The 21,209-nt window shown below is 45.3% G+C and overlaps 1 protein-coding gene across 1 annotated transcript in view; it reads right to left on the bottom strand.

Annotated features, from left to right (window-relative positions):
- The window catches only part of LOC144780984 (lysozyme g-like), a 104,062-nt gene extending 83,055 nt beyond the window's left edge, over positions 1–21,007 (bottom strand). Inside the window, exons 1-2 of the mRNA XM_078659583.1 lie at positions 20,629–21,007; positions 6,675–6,746 (exon numbers count right to left, since the gene is read on the bottom strand). Of these exons, the coding sequence (XP_078515709.1) occupies positions 6,675–6,746; positions 20,629–20,632 (76 nt within the window). The 5' untranslated portion in view covers positions 20,633–21,007. The remainder of the gene's footprint in view (positions 1–6,674; positions 6,747–20,628) is intronic.
- Positions 21,008–21,209: the final 202 nt, after the last annotated feature.

The raw sequence follows: 21,209 nt of genomic DNA, 5'->3' as shown, positions 1-21,209 counted from the left end.
AACTTCCAGCAAGAATGGAGGAAAAGTGTGTGTGTCACAGTAGCAGGACACACAAAAAACAGCTCAGTGGCGAATAATTGTTTGAATTCCTGACGAGTAAAATAAGGGTTAAAATAGTACCTTGTATGTCAGTTTAATATGTGATAATCCTTGAAGACTTCTGTTCAATAAAAATGTTAGTGGTGATCAGTGTGAAAAACGCAAAAACAAGCGTTTAGTCTTTGCCCTGAAGAGAAAAGCGGTAAGAGTGACCAATCCAAGATGGCGCTTACGTAAGCACGACTCCCAGAGTGCCTTGCGGCACGCTTACGTCTTTCCCAGCAAGCTTTGCAAACAGAGGTAGTCGAAGTAGCCGGTTTGTTTGTTTAGCGAGGCTTCGAAGTTCTGCTTGGTAATGGGGTTCTTCTTTGAGAAGGCAGCTCGCGAGAACGTTGAGCAGGTAGGAGCTTTTTAAAAGATGCAGATTGAGGGCGTCGTGTTGAACGAGCCCGAAAAATGTAAAGTTTGACGATCTTAAAGGTGTAAAAACAATGGTCAGCCTGTAAAGGTGTAAAAACAATGGTTACCCGGCTAAAAAGGGTCACACCGCTAAAAGGAGCCAAAAGACTCTGTTTTTCCTTATTTTCTCTTACCTTGAGAAAGATGAAATTGAAGTCTTTTCTTTTAATAGAATACCACCAAAATATGAGTAATGTTCTTGAGTTGAATGTCACTGCAGTACCTCATGAAAAATATTCCAAGTAAAGTCCATGGTTTTGTCTAAGTGAAGTTTCCTTATTTTTTTTAAAAAATATTTAGAGGTAGGTGTTGAGATCTTTTCTTCAGGTAAATCCCATCCTGCGTCGCCAAATGTAAAATAAGGATCCACAAGTAAAAGGTAATAAGTTCTGGTTTATTCAGAATAAAGATCCCATCCATAGGTGAACATCCAGCCAGCATCAAAGTATGGTTGTAACTGCCTGCTGAACAAAGCATAACATTCTAGGAGATGTGCAGGAGATTCTAGTGCCTCATGACATCAGCGCAGCAGTCAGTACTGCAGGCCTCTACTAGGGACTTAAAGGTAAATTAAATATGCAAATTAGGGGTATGCAAATTAAACCATGTTTAGGAAAGGGAGCACAAGCACTTTAGTACAGTTTAGCATTGTTAAGGTGCATGGAGTGCTAGGGCCAACAGAAGCAAAAATTCAGCAAAATTGGAGGCAAGCAGTCAAAACGTTTGGGGGAAGACCAACCTAAGGCTGTCAGATCTAACACATACGTTATGTTCCTTCAAATGAATCCTGTGGTTCTGGTGGCTTTCGCAAGCCACACAGATGTTTTATTTATGGCACTATAGGACCATTATACAAGGCTACTGTTGTATATTCTCTATAACACAGAGTTGCTATTAGCGACTCTCTTTTTGTGGTTGAGGTGGTTAGCTATTTTTGCAGAGGAACTAGCATAGCGGATGGTTGAATGCCATACGCTGTGTCCAGAGTCCACTGTTCATGGTACTTGTCCGTTTCCACAGGCTTTTGGTCAGTGGTGTCCACTAGCTTTTGTAAACAAGTGAAGTCTTCACTAGTAAGTAATAGGGAAAATGCCCCTCTGCACCAAACCTGGTGAGTACAACTGAAGGGCGTGCCTAGCTCGTCTGGGGCAGGGGAAAAGAGGATGTGGCAGACAGCATGGATGAAATAAGACAAATATTGCTACAAAGGTAAGGAAGTTATAAATACTGATTGGGACTTTGTGGTTAGTGACTAGGATCAAAACCATAAATGCTTAAAAATATTCAATTTAATTGCAATGGGCAATATAGTTACCATGCAATGCCTTAAAACACTGACATTTCTCTAGTATGCTTTGCTATGCAACCATATTACACTCACCAACAAAACGATGTACTGCTCTTAATCTAACTATGGTCTGGAATCTATGAAACACAGATCTTGCTTCATCACTCATTCATGGAGGGACACAACAATATCTGCACCCGGGCACTTCCACTATCATAAGCATAGTAAGTGGAGAATGCAATTACACTACTACCCATAAAGTAGTGGTAGGAATGTCATTAAGATTACTGTAAAGCCTGGTCACTTTAAGTCCTGGAAATGCCAATGTGCTCTCTAATAAACACCGGTAAAAATTGCAGAAGGCGATCTACATATGTCGACTGCCTCCCTCCACCCACGTAGCTCCTGGAAGCCAAGGGAAACTATATCGGTGTATGGGGCTAATGCTCGGTTATTCATAAAAGGCAGGCCTGTTAATTTAAGCACAAGCACTGGGCTCCCAGCCATTAATAGTTTTTCCAAACCTATGTTTTTAAATTGCACTAATTACAGGATTAGGATTGGATTACTGGAGATGACAGCAGCTATGACTGGAGAATGAGCTGAGGCACTGGAATATAGAAGGCAATTTAATAATCACTGTGACGCCTCTAAGAGCCATCATGGTTTATTTCAGTTTATGATTTAGACTCAACATTTCCCTTTACCTATAAACTTCTTATGATTGGGTGTGTGCCTCGTGGATTAAGCACCTCCTCTCCCAAGGTATTAGAAAGGAGATCAATGCTGACCCATCGTCTGCTAAAGGTCACATCCGCAATAACACCCATGTTACCTTAATTAGTTGTTGGCTGAAGTACAAAGAGCTCCTCTGCTTCTGCCCCAATCTGAGGTGTCCATGGCAGGACATTATTCCTAGCTTCAGAGCTGAATCTGAGTTACTGGAGGTCTTGGAAATTATTAGAACTTAGACTGTGGACGTTCCGCCATGATGGTTCTGATGGACCTGTCTTCTAGCATTCGATATAGTCTGGCAGCATGTTCTGGACAGACAAAAAAAGATGGCATTCAAAGCAAGGCCCTCTTGTGCATAATATCCTTTTTGGGAGACAGATCCAAATGGGTGCATTTTCACCCTTTTTCATCTGCCCCTAAACACCTTCTATATGGAATCCACAGGCTCAGCTTTGAACATGACTCTGTTCATTCTATATATGGCTTCTGTGGCTGGCCTGATTGAATTCTATAGTGTGCAGGTGGTATCATATGCTGGTGACACCCAGCTCCTATTACCCTTTCAGGTACATTTGAGGTTACTCTAAACAAACTCAAGGAGTGCTTTAATGGAGTGGCCGGACAAATGGATGCGGACTTCCTTAAATTGAACCCCAATTCCCACTGCCTCTCTAAGAAATCTTGGTAAAATCTTTGACTCAGCCATTTCCTTCTCTGCCCAAATGAAGCAATCTGAAATCGCTAAGGAAGCTGCTGCACCTTATACCCGGTGATACACGAAAAACAATGGTTCACACACTGATTACCTCCTGCCTGAATTACGTCAAAAGTCTCGGGTTGGGCCTTCCCGCCTTTCAAATTCATGGACTTTGGATTATTGAAAATGCAGAAGCATGTCTTATCCGGAGAGCTCCTCTACGGCAGTCTATTATCGCCATCTAAAGCAGCTGTGAAATAAATTCATAGCCAGCACGTTGGCGTTGAGAACGTTTGAAGGGGAAGGTGCACTCTATCTGAGAAACAGTCTTGGACCCTATAATCAATCAATCAATCAAGGTATTTGTATAGCGCGCTACTCACCCGGAGGGTCTCAAGGCGCTGGGGGGGGGGAGGGGGGGTGACTGCTACTGCTCGAACAGCCAGGTCTTGAGTTGCTTCCTGAAGGAGAGGTGGTCTTGGGTAAGACGGAGGTGGATGGGGAGGGAGTTCCAAGTCTTGGCTGCTAGGTAGGAGAAGGATCTTCCTCCCATGGTGGCTCTTCGGATGCGTGGGACGGCGGCGAGGGCGTGGCTGGTTGATCGTAGCTGGCGGGTGGGAGTGTAGAAGGTCAGGCGGTTGTTGAGGTACCTAGGGCCCAGGTCGTGGAGGGACTTGTGTGCGTGGGTGAGGAGTCGGAACGTGATTCTCTTGCTGACGGGGAGCCAGTGCAGGTCTCTCAGGTGTCCGGAGATGTGGCTGTGTCGGGGGAGGTCCAGGATGAGTCATGCGGAGGCGTTCTGGATGCGTTGGACTCTTTTCTGTAGTTTGGCTGTGGTCCCGGTGTAAAGGGTGTTTACGTAGTCCAGTCGGCTGGTGACGAGTGCCTGGGTGACCGTCTTCCTGGTTTCGGTGGGGATCCATCGGAAGATCTTTCGGAGCATGCGTAGGATCTTGAAACATGATGATGAGACGGCAAGATAGATTACTCAGGTCCAATAATCTACATCTGATGCAGGTCCCAAAATGTTTTAAGGATTGTTGGGGAGGCAGTTCCTTCACAGTCCTAACTGCCAAGTTGTGAAACGCTACCCCTGTCAATGTCCATTGTGCTCCTTCGCTCTCTACCTTCGAAAGAGAGTTAAAAAAATGTCTCTTTCACTTTGATTAACCTTCAATGATAGATGTCGCTTAATGTCAGTCTTCTTAAGCCACAACCACCGGGCACTTCTGATTAGGCAGCTGTGCACTGTACAAATGTATTTTATTTAATTGACTTATCTTGGTACTGCCTTTCAGATTTTCAAGAGTCTACCTCCAACAACAGTACCCTAAGGGGCACATGCATCAATATTGCATTTTGCGATTCCTTAATTGCGAAAAATAGGGAATCGCAATTAAGGAATTGCAAACTACAATGCATCAAGAAATCGCTAAAAAAATAGCGATTTCTTAAAATTCCTTAATTGCGATTCTCTAATTGAGAATCGCAATTAAGGAATACCTCCCCATCCATTCCTATGGGCCTAGAGGCCCATAGGAATGAATGGGAAGACATTCTTAATTTGCGATTCACCATTAGAAATTCGCAAATTGAGAATGCAATTTCAAGGGTGCAGGGGTGTCCAAAGGACACCCTGTTGCACCCCTGAAATCTGCCTATAAGTACATTTTGCACAAACACATGCCCCAAGGGCATGTGTGTGTGTAAAATGGAACTTTGAAAAATGCACTTTAGTGCATTTTTCAAAGTTTTCGCAAATTACCACGAAGGTCAACTTCATGGTAATTTGCTCCCCTTGTTTGCTAATTCACCAATTTTTAAAGTTTGATGCATTGCATTCAAGGAATCTCAATTTGAGATTCATTAAATGCAATTGCAATTTAAGAAATCACAATTTTGCGATTTATTAAATTGCGAAAATTACAAAAATTATAATGCATCCCAAAAATTGCATTCGCAAACGGACGAATTTTGCGATTCGCACCATTTGCGAATGCTATTTCCATTGATGCATGTGCCCCTAAACCTTTTTTCCCCGATCATTCTTGGAGCCAAGAAAGCGTTCAATGTCAGCTGGCCTTCCTTTTACAGATCCTTTGAGCCACCGGGCTTCAAAGCCTTGTAACTAGCTAATGACTTCAGCACTTTCAAGGATCAATGTGAACATGAAGAATGTCATAATAAAGAATATCATACTAACTAACATAGGATGCTCTCTCTCACGCTCGCCAGTATCCCTTTTCTGCAGTAGCCTTTCTTGGCAGATGTCATGTATCTGGATACACATCCTCTTTAATGGAGCAGAAATGGTCAGGATCAGACCATTCCTAGCAGGCCGGAGTGGGGTGTGTATTAGACGTGTCACATGAACACAAGTGTGTGGGCAAGAGCACAAGTGTGTGGGTAAGAGCCCTAACAAGGACCGCTGGTGCTTCTGGGCCTGGGGGTGCTTGTGGGAGGACACATGCTGTGCATACGCTATGCCCCGCTGGAATTGCACCCCGGTTCCTGCACAGTGTGACATGCACAACATGGTGCATTCCACATAGTGCAGGAATGTGCTGCAAGCGTTGTCACTGCAGCGGTCTGCTGTTAAGGCTCTCCCATGAACCCTACACAGCCATAGCGGTGAGACTACCACAGCACCGCCCGCCCTGGATTCAACTCAGCTCAGAATCCGGCGGATTGGCGTCCTCATGCCAGTGCAGTGGTGGCGGTGCTGCTGGAGGACCGCCAAACTCGTAATACGGCCATAAAACAAGAAGTGCTTATTTTAATCCTTTTATAGCTAAGGAAGTAGAACAGCCAACTGCCCTTGAATGCCAAGAGGTTGTCTGGGCATGATACACTTACCCAGTGGACATTTTGGGGTGCCTACAGTCATCAAGGAAACAAAAGTGACTCCGCAACTTTTAGGACGCTGGCATCCATGGAGTTGACCAGCTACACTGAGATGAACTGATCGGGTCAAATATTAAAGTGCATTTTTGAATTTGTGTGACCCGTTGTCCTGGGACCAAGTTCGGGCAGAACATGAGCTTTTGGTTTGATGAAAATGAGATCAATGGCATTTTTCTAATAAAAAACTGATTATGCACCTCAGAAAATGAATACAAATTATAAAAACACTTTGGGAAATGGCAACAATTAATTAAGACCACACTGATTTTTGGGCGAAGAGTTAATATGTTGGAAATGGGACAGCATTTAATCAGAAATAGGTCGTCCAAAAATAAGACAAATATGCAGATATGGGCAGGGTTCACTATTTTTCAATATTTGGCTATGTTTTGAATGTGTTTGTGGTGAAACCCATTCTGGAGGTGTCTGTTTTTAAAGAACATTTCCAACCAGTTAATGGGAATTCACTACTAAATGAGCAATTGCAGTCTTGTCTTTATTCTAAGACCAAATATTCAACGCTGCATGTGTGTGAAAAGGTGTTTGGCTTACCTCTCACTGCCAGTCTGTCCTGCCGCGCTGTCTCCTCGGAAGCTCCAGAGGTCTGCACTCTCATGATGTCACCTAAGGGTTACACCATGAATTAAAAGAGTATTTCATCTGAGATACAGCACAGATAGGAAAGCATGACATCTTTATTCTGACTTGTTTATCGTCATGATTGATAGGTGTGAAAGGGTTGCGCAGAAGAACAAGTCACGTGCCCCTTTCGGTGCCAAATGGCTTGAAGTTCCTGCTAAACATAACACTATACAACTGTAGCAGTCTGTGCAACCCTCACCATAACGGGGAACAGCCATGACAACGCGGGGATTACCCCGCACTGCCATTACAACGCAGGGATTACAAGGAAAGTTGTTACAACTGTAACAACGCTGTTGAATAGGGAATAGTTTAATTTTCTATCCAACACCTTCCCTACTGTCAACGTGGGCTGGAGTTGGAATAGAAAATTAAACTATTCCACTATCCAGCGCCCTCCAGTGAAAGTGGTTGTAATGACTGTCGTTGTAATCCCCGCGTTGTAATGGCATGCGGAGTAAAAGCCCGCGTTGTAATGCCATACAACTGAAAGGGCGAGATTTTGATCGATACCTTATATCTATTGATCCAAACCTCGATCTGGTCGACTGAACCTTTATTGCCTGTCTTGGAAGGAAACAGTACACCTATCTGCAAATTAGTTCACCCAAGAAAGGACTCTACTCTCAAAGATCACGGACAACTTCTAGGTTTCAAAAGTTTATTGTAAAGATATAATGAGCTGCAAATACAAGCATCTCAGAATGAGATTCACGAGATACACAGGTCCAATTACATACATGTGCTCTCGAAAAGCCCTCAGACGAGCAACAGAAATCACTAACACAAGTTCTAAAAATAGCAAAGCTATCAACATAGACGCATATCTCTCCTTCATTTAGGTTGGAGGAAAACAAACACAGGTTAGGCGTCCCTACCCTGTTCTAGATGGTATCCCTACTTAACCAAATCCCAACCTAACAAAGGTGTCAGCAATGAATGACCCCCAAGGGAAGTCACCCACTCTAAGTCTCTTGGTGAAAACCTAAAGTTCTCCAGTCATGACCCCTCACTGCCTACCCATCCGCTCTCTAAAGGGTCCTCAGGTCTCTGCTCTAACTCCACCCAGGGGTGCTGTCCCTAATACAAAACAGTCAACAACATTTGAGACGCCCCTTGCGAAACGCCTCTCACGTGGTGCAACTTCAGGCTTTTTCCATGATGCTTTGTATTGGGCCTCAGACGTTAGAGTTGACCTTGCTTCTCAGTCTCTTCTCCGGCCCGCTGATACCCCTTAAACATTCCAGAACCCTCCTCCATGTCTGGGCCGTCTACTGAACAGACCTCTATTCATTCACTTATAATTGGATCCCCCCTTTCCTGTTGCAGACAGATATCTGCCGCCAAGAACCCAACTCTCATAGACTTCTAAAAAGGCTTGCAACATTTCTCAGCCCAGACATATACGTGTAAATCAATGCTAAAACATTTCAGGCCTACAATATTTCACATTATGATTATAGCATTCAATTTCTTCATTTAATTAAAGCATGTTAAAACTCTTATTCTATTATTTAGAAAACATTACTCTAAATCATGGCCCATTAATGCAATGACCAAAAACGTTAAACAATCTGTGTCGTGAAAAGAAACACCTTCCCTTTTAGCTCCAGCTCTGGCCCTGAGGCCTACCACGTTCTGCGTTTTACCACAGACCATCTTATATGTTAACAGCTACACGACATAGATTCAAAATAATCACGTCTAATAAAATCATATAATGTCACACATTTCTGTATTAGTTCCACTTCTACTTAAATCTCTATATTAGCTATACATTTAGAATATAATTTCAGATACTATTAGCACTCATGGCATTTCTCATCATGACTTGTGCTTACTATAGGTAAGTGTGATGTACTCATACATTTATATCAGTTTGCGCTCTCTCAGTTCCCCCCTTTGATGACCTCTCGGGGTCATCACTAACATTTAAACTGCAGTTATTGCTGGCATTCTCTGCGCTTCCAGAGCTCTCAGGCTCCTGTACTGATTATCTTGTATGGCAGCCAATCTCTGCAACTGTTCTCTTTGGGCCCTTTCTGACCTTCTTGCTCTGTACCATTTGAATACTCTCACCAATCCCCACAATATTATCCCACAGATCAATATTATGATGATAGGCTTTAGGATATACCAAATAAAGCTTTTGCCTAAGGTGGAAAACCACCCTCCAACTGTACTCATTCCGTGGCCCACCTTTTCCCAGACATTTTCTCTACTCAAGTCTTCGATCTCTTTGTGTATATTAGTTATGTTCTTAATAACTTTCTCAAGGGGTTTTGAAAGGTCTGGAATGTAAGTGCAACATTCCTGAACCTTCAAAGCCTTACAGACTCCGCCCTCTTTTGCTAATAAGACATCTAATGCAAGCCGATTTTGAAGAACCATAGCCCTTATCGATTGCATCTCTCCTTCTACCAGCATTAAGGACTGAGCAGTGCTGGCAGACAACCTGTCGACAACTGTTGCCAGTCGTCTAATTTTAACATCATTAAGGATTATTCCCAAAAGAGGGAACATAGCTCCAAAGACATCTCCAACCATTTCTGCATCGCCTAAATCTCTCCTTCCCCTCGATGATGTCTGGCCCTCAATGATCAATAAGTCTTGTGCATGATATATTTTGGGGAAGACAATTGCCAAGTAACATGATCCATACCAGTTGTCAGGTAGTCTCACGTAAGCATTTCTTCCACATACAAAATACACATTTGGAATTACTTGCATTCCCTTCAGGAAATCCTTAGTGTAGTACTCTAAATTAAAAGCATGTTCACAGTCAACTTCACCCACGTATACATTTTCATAATACGTTTTGGCTCGGTGAAGACATAACTTTCCTTTCTGCGCTTTATCTAAAGCTATTGGACCACTACTACCCTTTCTCTTATGTGACTTCTCTTCCTCGGTCCAATCTAATTTCCCTTGTCCTGATTTTTTCAAAATCTTTTGTCTCCTGTAACGATCATCCACCTGCCCTATGAACTTTTTCTCGACTTCTGACACCTTGCATGTCAGATTATTTCTACGGGCATGTGAAGTATCTAAGGTAATCCAAGGAATGAAGAACTTGGCCAATCTGTCTTCACTCTTCCAGTAATCCCATTTATTCATCTGCTTATAATTCGGGACTTCTGGCAACACAGAATCATAATTGGAGAAATAGTATTCAAAACTATCTCTCTCATAAAATATACTAAGCAATAAGCTACATGTAATGCCATATGTCAGAGGGAGGTGATGATATCGAATTCCTTCATCTACAGACGCAGGCAACTGCATGCAGACGTAGCAATCCTTAACCTCCATGGCATCCACGTATTCATACAAAAGTTTAGCATAAGCATTTGACCTAAAGTCTCCTTGGGACTCGTCTACATGTAACCTGCGGGCTTCTGCAGCCAATAACGCTTTCTCTTGAGTGTTTTCCCTTTTCTCACCTGCAACAGTGGGTGTAAGTGTTACTACAGAATTCGCATCAGTTACCTTTACCTCTTCCTCATGTCCCTTTACATAAGAAATTGTTACCACTAAAGCTATTAATATTATCACTCCTACTATTAGTGTACCTATTATACATTTAGCTCTGCGATTCGGGGTGCCGGCCTCCATTTCGTCAGACAATCTAGCTTTCCCTTTCTCTTTGCAAAAAAGTTCTTTTCCTCTCGTTCCTTTACAGTCTCTTTCAATCCTTTTTTTGTCTTTAGAATCCACACAGCTGGAGGCTGACAGCCTTTTTTCGCAAAAAGTCCTTTCACAGTTCAAAAAGACAACCCTAGCCCTTCTCCATCCACTCAAGGGGTTCCCTAAAATTCTCTGCTTCCTGGGCGCTAGGTAATCTTCTTTTCTTCTGCTTGCTTTATTTACAAAGTCCTTTAACAATCGACTATTAGATTTGTGGTTGCAGCTTCAATAGCATAGTTCAATATTTCCATGCGAAGAGTATGCTCTTCATGTGCTGTTATCGTGGTACCAAAGTCGGGGAATTTCAATTCTGTAAGAAACATGTGTTTTAACTTGCTGAGGCGGGGAGGTCTGGGGAGCACGAATGTTAGTGACCCTTCTTGTTCGACACCGGGTACCAACAGTTGTATTTCCACGGTGATAATGGGCTCAGAACTGGACACCACCACCGCTCGGATCCTCCCTGTCTCCGGTTTCACAGACATTTGTCGCCAGATATGTCCACTCAGGTGTGGAGTATCTTCTGTTAGGCACACGCACTCTTCTTGACCTTCTTCGGTCTGATGCTTCAGCGCCCTGAGCACCTTCTTCTGGGTCTGAGTCTTCTGATATCGGAGGAAGGGTTGCTTCTGGAGTTGACCTCAGGCTAGAACTTCTTCTTTGCGGCCAATTTGCTTCTCCACGTGCCCTTCTACTCCTTCTCCTTCTGGTCTGTTCTCGCTCTCTTTCAGACCTGTCAGGGTCAGACTCGTACTCCCAGCTGTCTTCTCCTTCTGTAGCGTCTTCTGTTTCGCTGTTGTACTGACCGTCCTCAGCTTGGTCAGACTCGTTCCCTGCTTCCACTGGCACCTCTACAGCTTGGCTAGCCCCCTCTATGGCTTCTTGGTCCTCAGCTGGACGTCCATCCGAGAGAGGAGCTGTTTCCAGAGGTGCTGGAACCCTTTTCGTATGCGACGCGTGTATCCAGTTGGGCAGGCCTCCCACCTTTACAGCTGTACTTGTGATCAGGATGACCTGGTAGGGCCCACGCCAACGAATATCCAAGCAGCTTCTTCTCACATGTTTCTTCACCAGGACCCAGTCCCCCGGATACAGGTCATGGCAAGGGCCCTGGCACGCTGGAACCTCTGCAGCCTGCACCTGAAGGGACACAGAACGCATGGCGTCAGACAGCCCCTTACAATAGTCCAGGATCATATCATCTGTGATATTTAACAGTGCAGTAGCTGGAATAGATGGCAGTCTCATTGCTCTCCCCATTAACACCTCATGTGGTGACAACCCTGTTCTTCTGTCTGGGGTACTACGAAGGCTCATGAGTACCAATGGCAGGGCGTCAGGCCAACTCAGGGTCGTTGAGGAGCAAACTTTCGCTATTCTGGACTTGATCGTGCCATTAATTTGTTCCACAATTCCTGAGGCTTCTGGTCGGTAACTGCAATGGAGCTTTTGGTCGATATTCAGTGCAACACAAATCATCTTCACAAGCTCGCTGTTAAAATGTGTTCCCCTATCTGATTCCAAAAAGGCCGGCACCCCGAACCGAGGGATAAGTTCTCTAAGCAGTAACTTAGCCACTGTGAGGGTGTCGCACCTACGTGTAGGGTATGCCTCAACCCATCTGGAGAACACACAAACAACCACCAAGACATAGCGGAGGCGGTTGCATCTTGGCATTTCAATGAAATCTATCTGCATTCTGTTGAATGGACCTCCAGACCTTCCTATGTGACTTAGTGCAACTGGTGTTCTTTTCCCTACATTCAGCTGCTGGCAGGTCACACAACGCTGGCACACTGCTTCTGCTGCTATTCTAAACTTAGGATTGTACCAAGTCTGTCTAAACACTCTCAGCATAGCATCTCTCCCTAAGTGTACGGGACCATGTATGAGTCTAGCCATTGGACTCACCATCTCATTGGGCAACACTGCTCTGCCGTCTGCTGAGACCCAAAAATGAGTCTCACCCATTACACATCCTGCCTTTACCCATGTTTCCTTTTCTGAATCAGGAGCATTTTCTTGCATGGTTGACAATTCATCCCAAGTATCAACAGTTTCCAGTATCATGGCTAATTCAGTTCTCACATTTATTCCACCCACATCCACCTCTGTGAAAGAGTAACCTTGTTCTGCGCAATACCGCGCAACTTCATCAGCATATCTATTGCCTTTCGAAACAAAGTCCTCATTTTTGGTATGTGCGATGCACTTTACAACTGCGATACTTGCTGGACATTGCAATGCTTCTAACAACAAGCGCACAAACTCTCCATTGCGAATGGGAGAGCCTGAAGAAGTCATGAACCCTCTTTGAGACCATAACTGCCCGTAATCATGAACTACCCCAAACCCGTATTGGCTGTCGGTGTAGATGGTGACTCGAATTTGATTGCCTGCTAAGCAAGCACGTGTTAGGGCAATAATCTCGGCTACCTGAGCGGAGTGTACTCCTTCCAGGCACCCAGCTTCCACAACTCCTTCAATTGTACAAACAGCATAAGCTGCTCTCAACTGCCCAACTTCGTCTCTTACACATGAGCCATCGACAAAGAAAACTTCGTCTGGGTCGGTCAGTGGCTCATCTACGATGTCGGGTCTGGGTTTGGTGCATAGTTCAGTCACATCGAGACAGTCATGGTCTGAATATTCATCATCATCATCAATATCATTTGGAAGTGGCATTAAGGTAGCAGGGTTCAAAACAGAGCATCTCTTGAGGGTCACGTTCTCTGCAGCAAGAATAACTTGCTCATAGCGCGTGAGCCTGCTATTGGTCAGATGCTGTGTTTTGGTCCTGGTCATCAACAGTTCAACAGAATGTGGCACGCACACCTCTAACGGGTGCCCCATAACGATATTTTCACATCTCTCAATGCTGACACCCGTTGCAGCAACGGATTTGAGACATCCGGGCAACGCTGCGGCTACTGGGTCTAAAGTAGCTGAAAAATAAGCAACTGGTCTACGGGCATTCCCATGGATTTGGACCAACACAGACAACGCACAACCTTCTCTCTCACAACAGTAAAGAAAGAATTGTTTATTGTAATCAGGCATTCCCAATGCCGGAGCACGACACAGGTCCTCTCTCAGCTGTAAGAATGCCATCAAACAGTCTTTGTCCCATGGTACCGGATCACTCACCTCTTTGTGCGTCAGTTTTTGCAAGGGCTTTGCTTTCAGTGAAAAGTTCACGATCCACTGTCGGCAATAACCCACCATCCCTAGGAACATCCTGACCTCTCTCTGTGTCTGAGGCGCGTTCATTTTCATGATCGCCTCTATCCTGTCTGGTGACACTTTTCGTTTGCCTTTCTCAATTCTGTGTCCCAAGTACTGTACTTCTGTCAGGCAGTACTGCAATTTTCCCGGGGACACCTTGTGCCCATTGGCAGCTAGGTGATTTAACAAAGCAATGGAATCTTCCCTGCAAGCTTCTTCTGTTTCTGACGCCACAAGGAGGTCGTCTATGTACTGGACCAGAACTGACTTCTGGGGCAGCACTAGACTTTCAAGATTTTTCTTCAGAAGCTGGTTAAAGATCGATGGACTCTCTGTATACCCCTGAGGGATACGACACCATGTTAGGACGCGATTTTCCAGCTTAAATGCGAAAAGAAAATGGCTATCTTCGTCCAAAGGGATCGAAAAGAAAGCCTGACAAAGATCTATCACAGTGAACCACTCAGCTTGGAATGGAATCTGAAACAGTATCACTGATGGATTCGGTACCACTGGACAACATGAAACGACTATGTTATTAATCTTTCGAAGGTCCTGCACTATCCGAAATTTCCCATTTGGTTTCTGCAGACCCATAATCGGGGAGTTACATGGACTACCCACGATTTCTTTCAGTATTCCCTGTTTAATCATGGACTCGATCACGGGTTTTATGCCTGCAATCGTTTCTGGAGTCAATTTATACTGGGGTGTTCTTGGGAACTCAGCATGCGGTTTCACTACAATTTTCACTGGGTCCACCCCTTTGACCAATCCAATCTCTTCCCCAGTGAAATCCCATACCTCTGATGCCACTGTCTCTCTCAAATCCCAGGGAAGCTCGTCTACTGTCAAAGTAGGGTACAGCTCCACACATATTCTTGAGTTTGCAACTTTGAAATCTGCATCATCATCATTAGTCAATACCTCCACTCCCTGGGGTGTACAATATATAGTACAATTCAATTTGCACAACAGGTCTCTTCCTAGCAGACACACAGGGCTTGAATCGCAAACCACAAATTGGTGCTCATCGCTGTACTTCCCTATTTTCACCTGTACCGGTTCTGTCAATTGGCTGGTTATTCTCCTGTTTGCGACCCCTACCACCTGTATGGTCTCTCCAGACATGGGCAGGTCTGGAACTGCAGCTGATCTGATCGTGGATCTAGTGGCTCCTGTGTCCACCAGAAATGTCGTAGGGCACCCTGCTACTTCTGCTTCAACATAGGGTCCCCTCTGATCTACCTCTAAGGCTGCCCCAAGGGTGCAGTCTTCTCTTTCCACTCTCTGTCCGGTTAATGGGTCCACATAATAGCACTCTTCACCTTCCACAAACAGGGGCATTTGTCTATAGGTCTTACCCATACTCCCTACTCGAGGAGGTTGCGGGAACTGGGCTCGGGGAGGAGCCCCCCCCCCTTTGAGCACCTTTCCTTGGTATGGCGTCGCCCCTCTCATAGGTGCGCTCTGGACCTCTTCCTCCCCTATCTCTTGCTCTCCTATCTCTACATTGTAAGGGCACTCGCGTTTCCAATGCCCCAACTCGTTGCACTGGTGACACCTAGTCGTTTTCTTCAAGGTAGCTATGTCTACTCTGGGTCTGAAGGTAGTACTCTCCTCATTACCCTTGTTCTGACTGTACTGCTTCTTACCTCCTGTACCTGTCCCTTGCTGCTGTTGTTGCGGTCCCCCCTTTCCTGCTGCCTGCAATTGTACCACCATCAGCTTCTCTTTTAGTTTCTTAGCCTTGGAGTCTACCTCATCACAGCAGTACCTGGCATATCTCAGTATTTCATCTAGGGGTCTACTTTGCCAACAAATCGAGTGTTGCTGAATCATTAAACTAATATCCGGTCTCAGTCCCAGGACGAACTTGGACACGAATTGCCCTATGTCCTTTGGATCCATTACATCCAAGCCGCTATACTGTTTAAACGCCTTCAGCAATCTCTCGTAATATTCATGGACTGTCTCTTTGGGTTCCTGTCTCGTTCTGTCTATTCTGACCCAATCTATGTCTTGCATTGGCACTTTTTCTTTCAGCCAAGTCATCACTCTCTCGAATTTTGCCATCACGATCTCGGACGGCCCATTAGTCCTAGCATCTCTCTCTGGCTCCGTTGTGGGCCACTCAGCGCTAACCTTGCATGCTGTCCACAGATCTCCTGGTACTACAATGTCAAACAGCGTGTTCAGATCTATCCATAGGACTTTTGAGATCTTTACAAACCTCTCGACTTGCTTGTACCACTCCACGGGGCTCTCTCGTAACTTGGGGAAAGATGTGGTAAAAGCAGCTAAATCTCCCCTACTCCAAGGGACATGTACATAGCTCCCATTGGCAACTTCACGCAAAGGGTAAGCTTCTATTCCCTGCTGTCCTGGTGTTATACCAATCATGCTTCTTCTGCCGGTCCCTTTCTTGGACCACCTCTCTTCCCATTTATCTAGTGCCCTCCATGTCCTTATTCCAGTAATCAATTCCCTTATGTGTGTTTTCAGCCCAATCGTTCTCCTCTCATCTAGATCTCGATCTGAGTAATGTAGCCTGTGGTTACCCTGTAATGCTTTGGTTCTTGACAAGTCCACCATATATTTGCCTGCTAGTTCGACTAACTTCTCATGGACTGCTCTCGCCTTTCGTGTGATGTCCTTTGCCATATACAGTATTTCATCCTGTTCATACATTTCCATTCTTTCTAAAGGCAGGGTACCATCTACCATGTCATCCAGATCTGACCTTAAGCTGGAGACATCAAGTCTCTTGGCTTTTATCTCAGCTCGCAATATGTCTTTTGAAGGGGGCTCACTGGTCTCCCTACCATCCCAACTTCGAGCTCTGCGTTTGGGCTCAGGAGAATTAATGGGTGGCCTCCCTTGCTCCCATCTCTCCAGGTCCCATGCTCGGCCATCCAATCTTGGAAGGTGATGGAACACGGGCCTTTTATCCCTACTCTCTCTCTGCCCACTCTCGTCTTCTTCTCTCCTCTCACCGCACATCTCTCTGTTATTTTCCCTCTGGTCGCTACACTCCCTTTGCCTCGTATCGCTCAGTATCCGATACGATCCTTCCTGGTTCCCCATATTCCCTGGGCTGCGCTCATTTCTGTCATCACAGGGACTATGGTGCGACCTCTCACAACTCCCATTCTGTTCTCTGGTGCCAGGCACACAGTGTGGACACTTAAAGCTGTTCCTGTACTCTTGCGCTCTCCTCTCCCCTTCACTGAGTATTGGGCACGCCACCCCTTCACTCCCGGGGCCCCCGTTTTCCAGGTCTGTTCTACCTCCATTCCGGGCCCAATGGGTGACTCCCCTACTCCCTCTACAGTCCCACTCCGGGCTACTCTCCCCAGCCCCGCAGTGAGTTCGTGCTCTGCTGTCCTGACTTTCCCTTTCTGCTTCTGCAGCATTGATGCACTTTTGAGCCTTCACTGCCTCATCCCACTGCTTCATGTACTCATTTAGCTCTTGAAAGGATTTTCGTCCAGATCCCCTCAGATCCATTGGCCATCTAGGGCCCCCAGGATCTCCTCCTGGGTCCCCTGCTGTGTGCATCGGGGTGCTCCACTCTCTGGGTATCGGCATCTGACTTGGGGAATTAGTGGTATCGTTCCTCCTTGCCTGCTCTGCTCTTTCTCTGTCTTTCCGTTTCCGTTCTTCCCCTCTTGCTCTCTCTTGGTCATATATCGATATTATAGGACCTATGGTAACAGGTACCTGTAGTGCATCTGGCAATGGGTAGGATGTGGCGCTTTCCGTTTCCGGCGCTCTTTGTACCACAAACCTACCGACCACCTGTTGCACCTGACTAGGCTGGAGCAACTCTTTCTTTGGCTCAGGATCCCACTCTGAACTGGGAAGCGGTCTATGCTCTCCTGCATTGCCCCCCTTTTCTCCTTCTGTATTCTCGACCTCTCCCCCTGCTCTATTATACGGGGGTGGCCTGTCTGTCAGTAATCTGTTTATCAGGCTGTCCTCTGTTTCGCTCTCATCATCTTCTTCTAGGGGGCTTTTATTTACTGGCGCCTCTAACACTGGGTACAGTTTATTTATTTCCAAATTATGCACTCTCCATCTTTTAGCATCCGCATCCCACCTGGCATCCTGTACTGCCCTTACCGAGCGTTTCACCCTTTCTTGTCGTCTGTTCATATTCCTTTCATGCGCTGCCCTAAGCCATGCTTCAAGGGCTTCAAACTGGGTTGGTCTAGGCAAGGGTCTCTTTGAGGTCATGATTGATTTCAATCGATGTAACACCTCTAATCTGAACGTCCCGTACTTCGGGAACGTCAGTTCCTCATTTCCTTCAGTAATCTTACTCCACTCTGATATCCAAAGGATCGTATGCAACCCAACATTTACTGCCATATAACGAGCTGGCGTACCCTCCGGCGGGGCTTCTTCCCCTTCATACGATCCTCGCCTCTCTTTCTTAAACAGTGCTTTCAACCATTTAAAACACTTCATAATTATGCGCACAAAATCCAGCCTCGCTACTCTGTTTACTTCCTGATGACAATCCACCAATCCTGTCGCGGCTTTTTTTGCTTGGCCTATCACAGCGCGGTTTTTCTCCTGTCGGCCAATCACGTCGCGACCCTGTATGACGTGTTCGCTAGCTGGCCTATCACAGCGCGGTCTTTCTCCGGTCAGCCAATCACTGCGCGACACCACCTGACGTCTCTTTTCTCCGCTTCGCAGCAGCACCCCTCCTTTCTCAACTCGTCTCCCGGTTATGCATGCGTCCCATTCATACACTGAAAAATGACTACTTCCGACCAAGCGGTCACTTCTCTCGACTGTACGTCCACAGTCTATCTGTAATTGTCAACACAACTGACGAGATGTCTATCGTCTTTCTGATAGGTTACTTACACACACAGTAACTTCCGACCAGCGTCCGTTACTCACGCACTCACTCTTACGTTCCCCCTATCTCGGTCTCTCGGGTGATCAATGGTACCTCATGACCCCCTTCACACTAGTTGACAATTACTCTGGGTGTCCGATACACCCGAACCACTTAAGCTCTCCTTGAACTTAAGATTTCCACCGGTTGCGCGCGCTCACAACCTGTTCCACAGTCACTCTACAGACATTCAACTCCGCCAGACATTACAACATAGATACAATACAAAACACCGCAATCTAACACGCATAACCCTTTATACTCACTCTCTCTGATACTGCTGCTTTTTCTGTCTCACGTCATCCGGATCTTCATCTGCGGGCTGTTCTTCCGATCATCGATTTCTAGGGGCCTTGGGGTAAGCTAACCTGGCCTAGGTCACCGTCCTCAAGAAGGCAACCATCCTCTATAGCTACCAACTGAAAGGGCGAGATTTTGATCGATACCTTATATCTATTGATCCAAACCTCGATCTGGTCGACTGAACCTTTATTGCCTGTCTTGGAAGGAAACAGTACACCTATCTGCAAATTAGTTCACCCAAGAAAGGACTCTACTCTCAAAGATCACGGACAACTTCTAGGTTTCAAAAGTTTATTGTAAAGATATAATGAGCTGCAAATACAAGCATCTCAGAATGAGATTCACGAGATACACAGGTCCAATTACATACATGTGCTCTCGAAAAGCCCTCAGACGAGCAACAGAAATCACTAACACAAGTTCTAAAAATAGCAAAGCTATCAACATAGACGCATATCTCTCCTTCATTTAGGTTGGAGGAAAACAAACACAGGTTAGGCGTCCCTACCCTGTTCTAGATGGTATCCCTACTTAACCAAATCCCAACCTAACAAAGGTGTCAGCAATGAATGACCCCCAAGGGAAGTCACCCACTCTAAGTCTCTTGGTGAAAACCTAAAGTTCTCCAGTCATGACCCCTCACTGCCTACCCATCCGCTCTCTAAAGGGTCCTCAGGTCTCTGCTCTAACTCCACCCAGGGGTGCTGTCCCTAATACAAAACAGTCAACAACATTTGAGACGCCCCTTGCGAAACGCCTCTCACGTGGTGCAACTTCAGGCTTTTTCCATGATGCTTTGTATTGGGCCTCAGACGTTAGAGTTGACCTTGCTTCTCAGTCTCTTCTCCGGCCCGCTGATACCCCTTAAACATTCCAGAACCCTCCTCCATGTCTGGGCCGTCTACTGAACAGACCTCTATTCATTCACTTATAATTGGATCCCCCCTTTCCTGTTGCAGACAGATATCTGCCGCCAAGAACCCAACTCTCATAGACTTCTAAAAAGGCTTGCAACATTTCTCAGCCCAGACATATACGTGTAAATCAATGCTAAAACATTTCAGGCCTACAATATTTCACATTATGATTATAGCATTCAATTTCTTCATTTAATTAAAGCATGTTAAAACTCTTATTCTATTATTTAGAAAACATTACTCTAAATCATGGCCCATTAATGCAATGACCAAAAACGTTAAACAATCTGTGTCGTGAAAAGAAACACCTTCCCTTTTAGCTCCAGCTCTGGCCCTGAGGCCTACCACGTTCTGCGTTTTACCACAGACCATCTTATATGTTAACAGCTACACGACATAGATTCAAAATAATCACGTCTAATAAAATCATATAATGTCACACATTTCTGTATTAGTTCCACTTCTACTTAAATCTCTATATTAGCTATACATTTAGAATATAATTTCAGATACTATTAGCACTCATGGCATTTCTCATCATGACTTGTGCTTACTATAGGTAAGTGTGATGTACTCATACATTTATATCAGTTTGCGCTCTCTCACAACCCACCATAACACACTAAAGAACGCCTGCCACTTCAAGGAGAGCTGCTGGTAACCGACATGCACAACAGGAACAAAACACACAAATCTACACATAACACATAGGAAACATGCCTCGGAGCTCCCCTAAGAAGTGAAAAGTCATAATATAAAGTCACGGCTGCTAAGCCTTCATGCCAAGGTTATACGGAAAAACATTACGTGATCTCACCCATGGTGGCTTCTTCTGTGTGCCAAACAGCTCTAGTCGGTAGGCAGGATGCTAGTCAGTGGTCTTGTTGTCTGCAGGTCCTCTTTATATGAGCGTTAGTCTTCGCTTTCGGTTTCGATTTCCCTGTGACTAAAGTAACGTTTCAGCCCCTCCCACCCCGGAGCGATCGTGCTGTGGTCTGCATCCCGTTATCACCCTGAGCACAGCCTGAGCCTGCCTCAGCCACGGTTTCTCTTTCAGATATTAGAAGCAGAGAGGCGACCAGTCTGGAGCACCATCCATTCACGCGCATTGAACGGCTGTTTTCACATATTTGATAGACCGGGTGGGCAGCTGAGTCACACAGACTTCTCAGTAGTTTCTACTATAAACGGGAGGTTGCATAACATCAGAAAACCCAGCAAATGCAGGGAAATTCCGAAGGAGGGACAACGGCCAGTCAGTGCCCCTTGATACAGGGAAATCACCTTCTGCAGCACTGTGATAAACAGTCGTCTTTCTTATCACAGTGTGTTACCTTTAGTTTTTCAAAAATAAATGCATTGCACTAATGAAAAATCGATCTCTTGGTAACATACCAA

This window comes from Lissotriton helveticus, chromosome 9, assembly GCF_964261635.1.
Source record: "Lissotriton helveticus chromosome 9, aLisHel1.1, whole genome shotgun sequence".
NCBI classification, from domain to species: Eukaryota; Metazoa; Chordata; class Amphibia; order Caudata; family Salamandridae; genus Lissotriton; species Lissotriton helveticus.
This window is presented reverse-complemented; position numbering and strand designations above follow the sequence as displayed.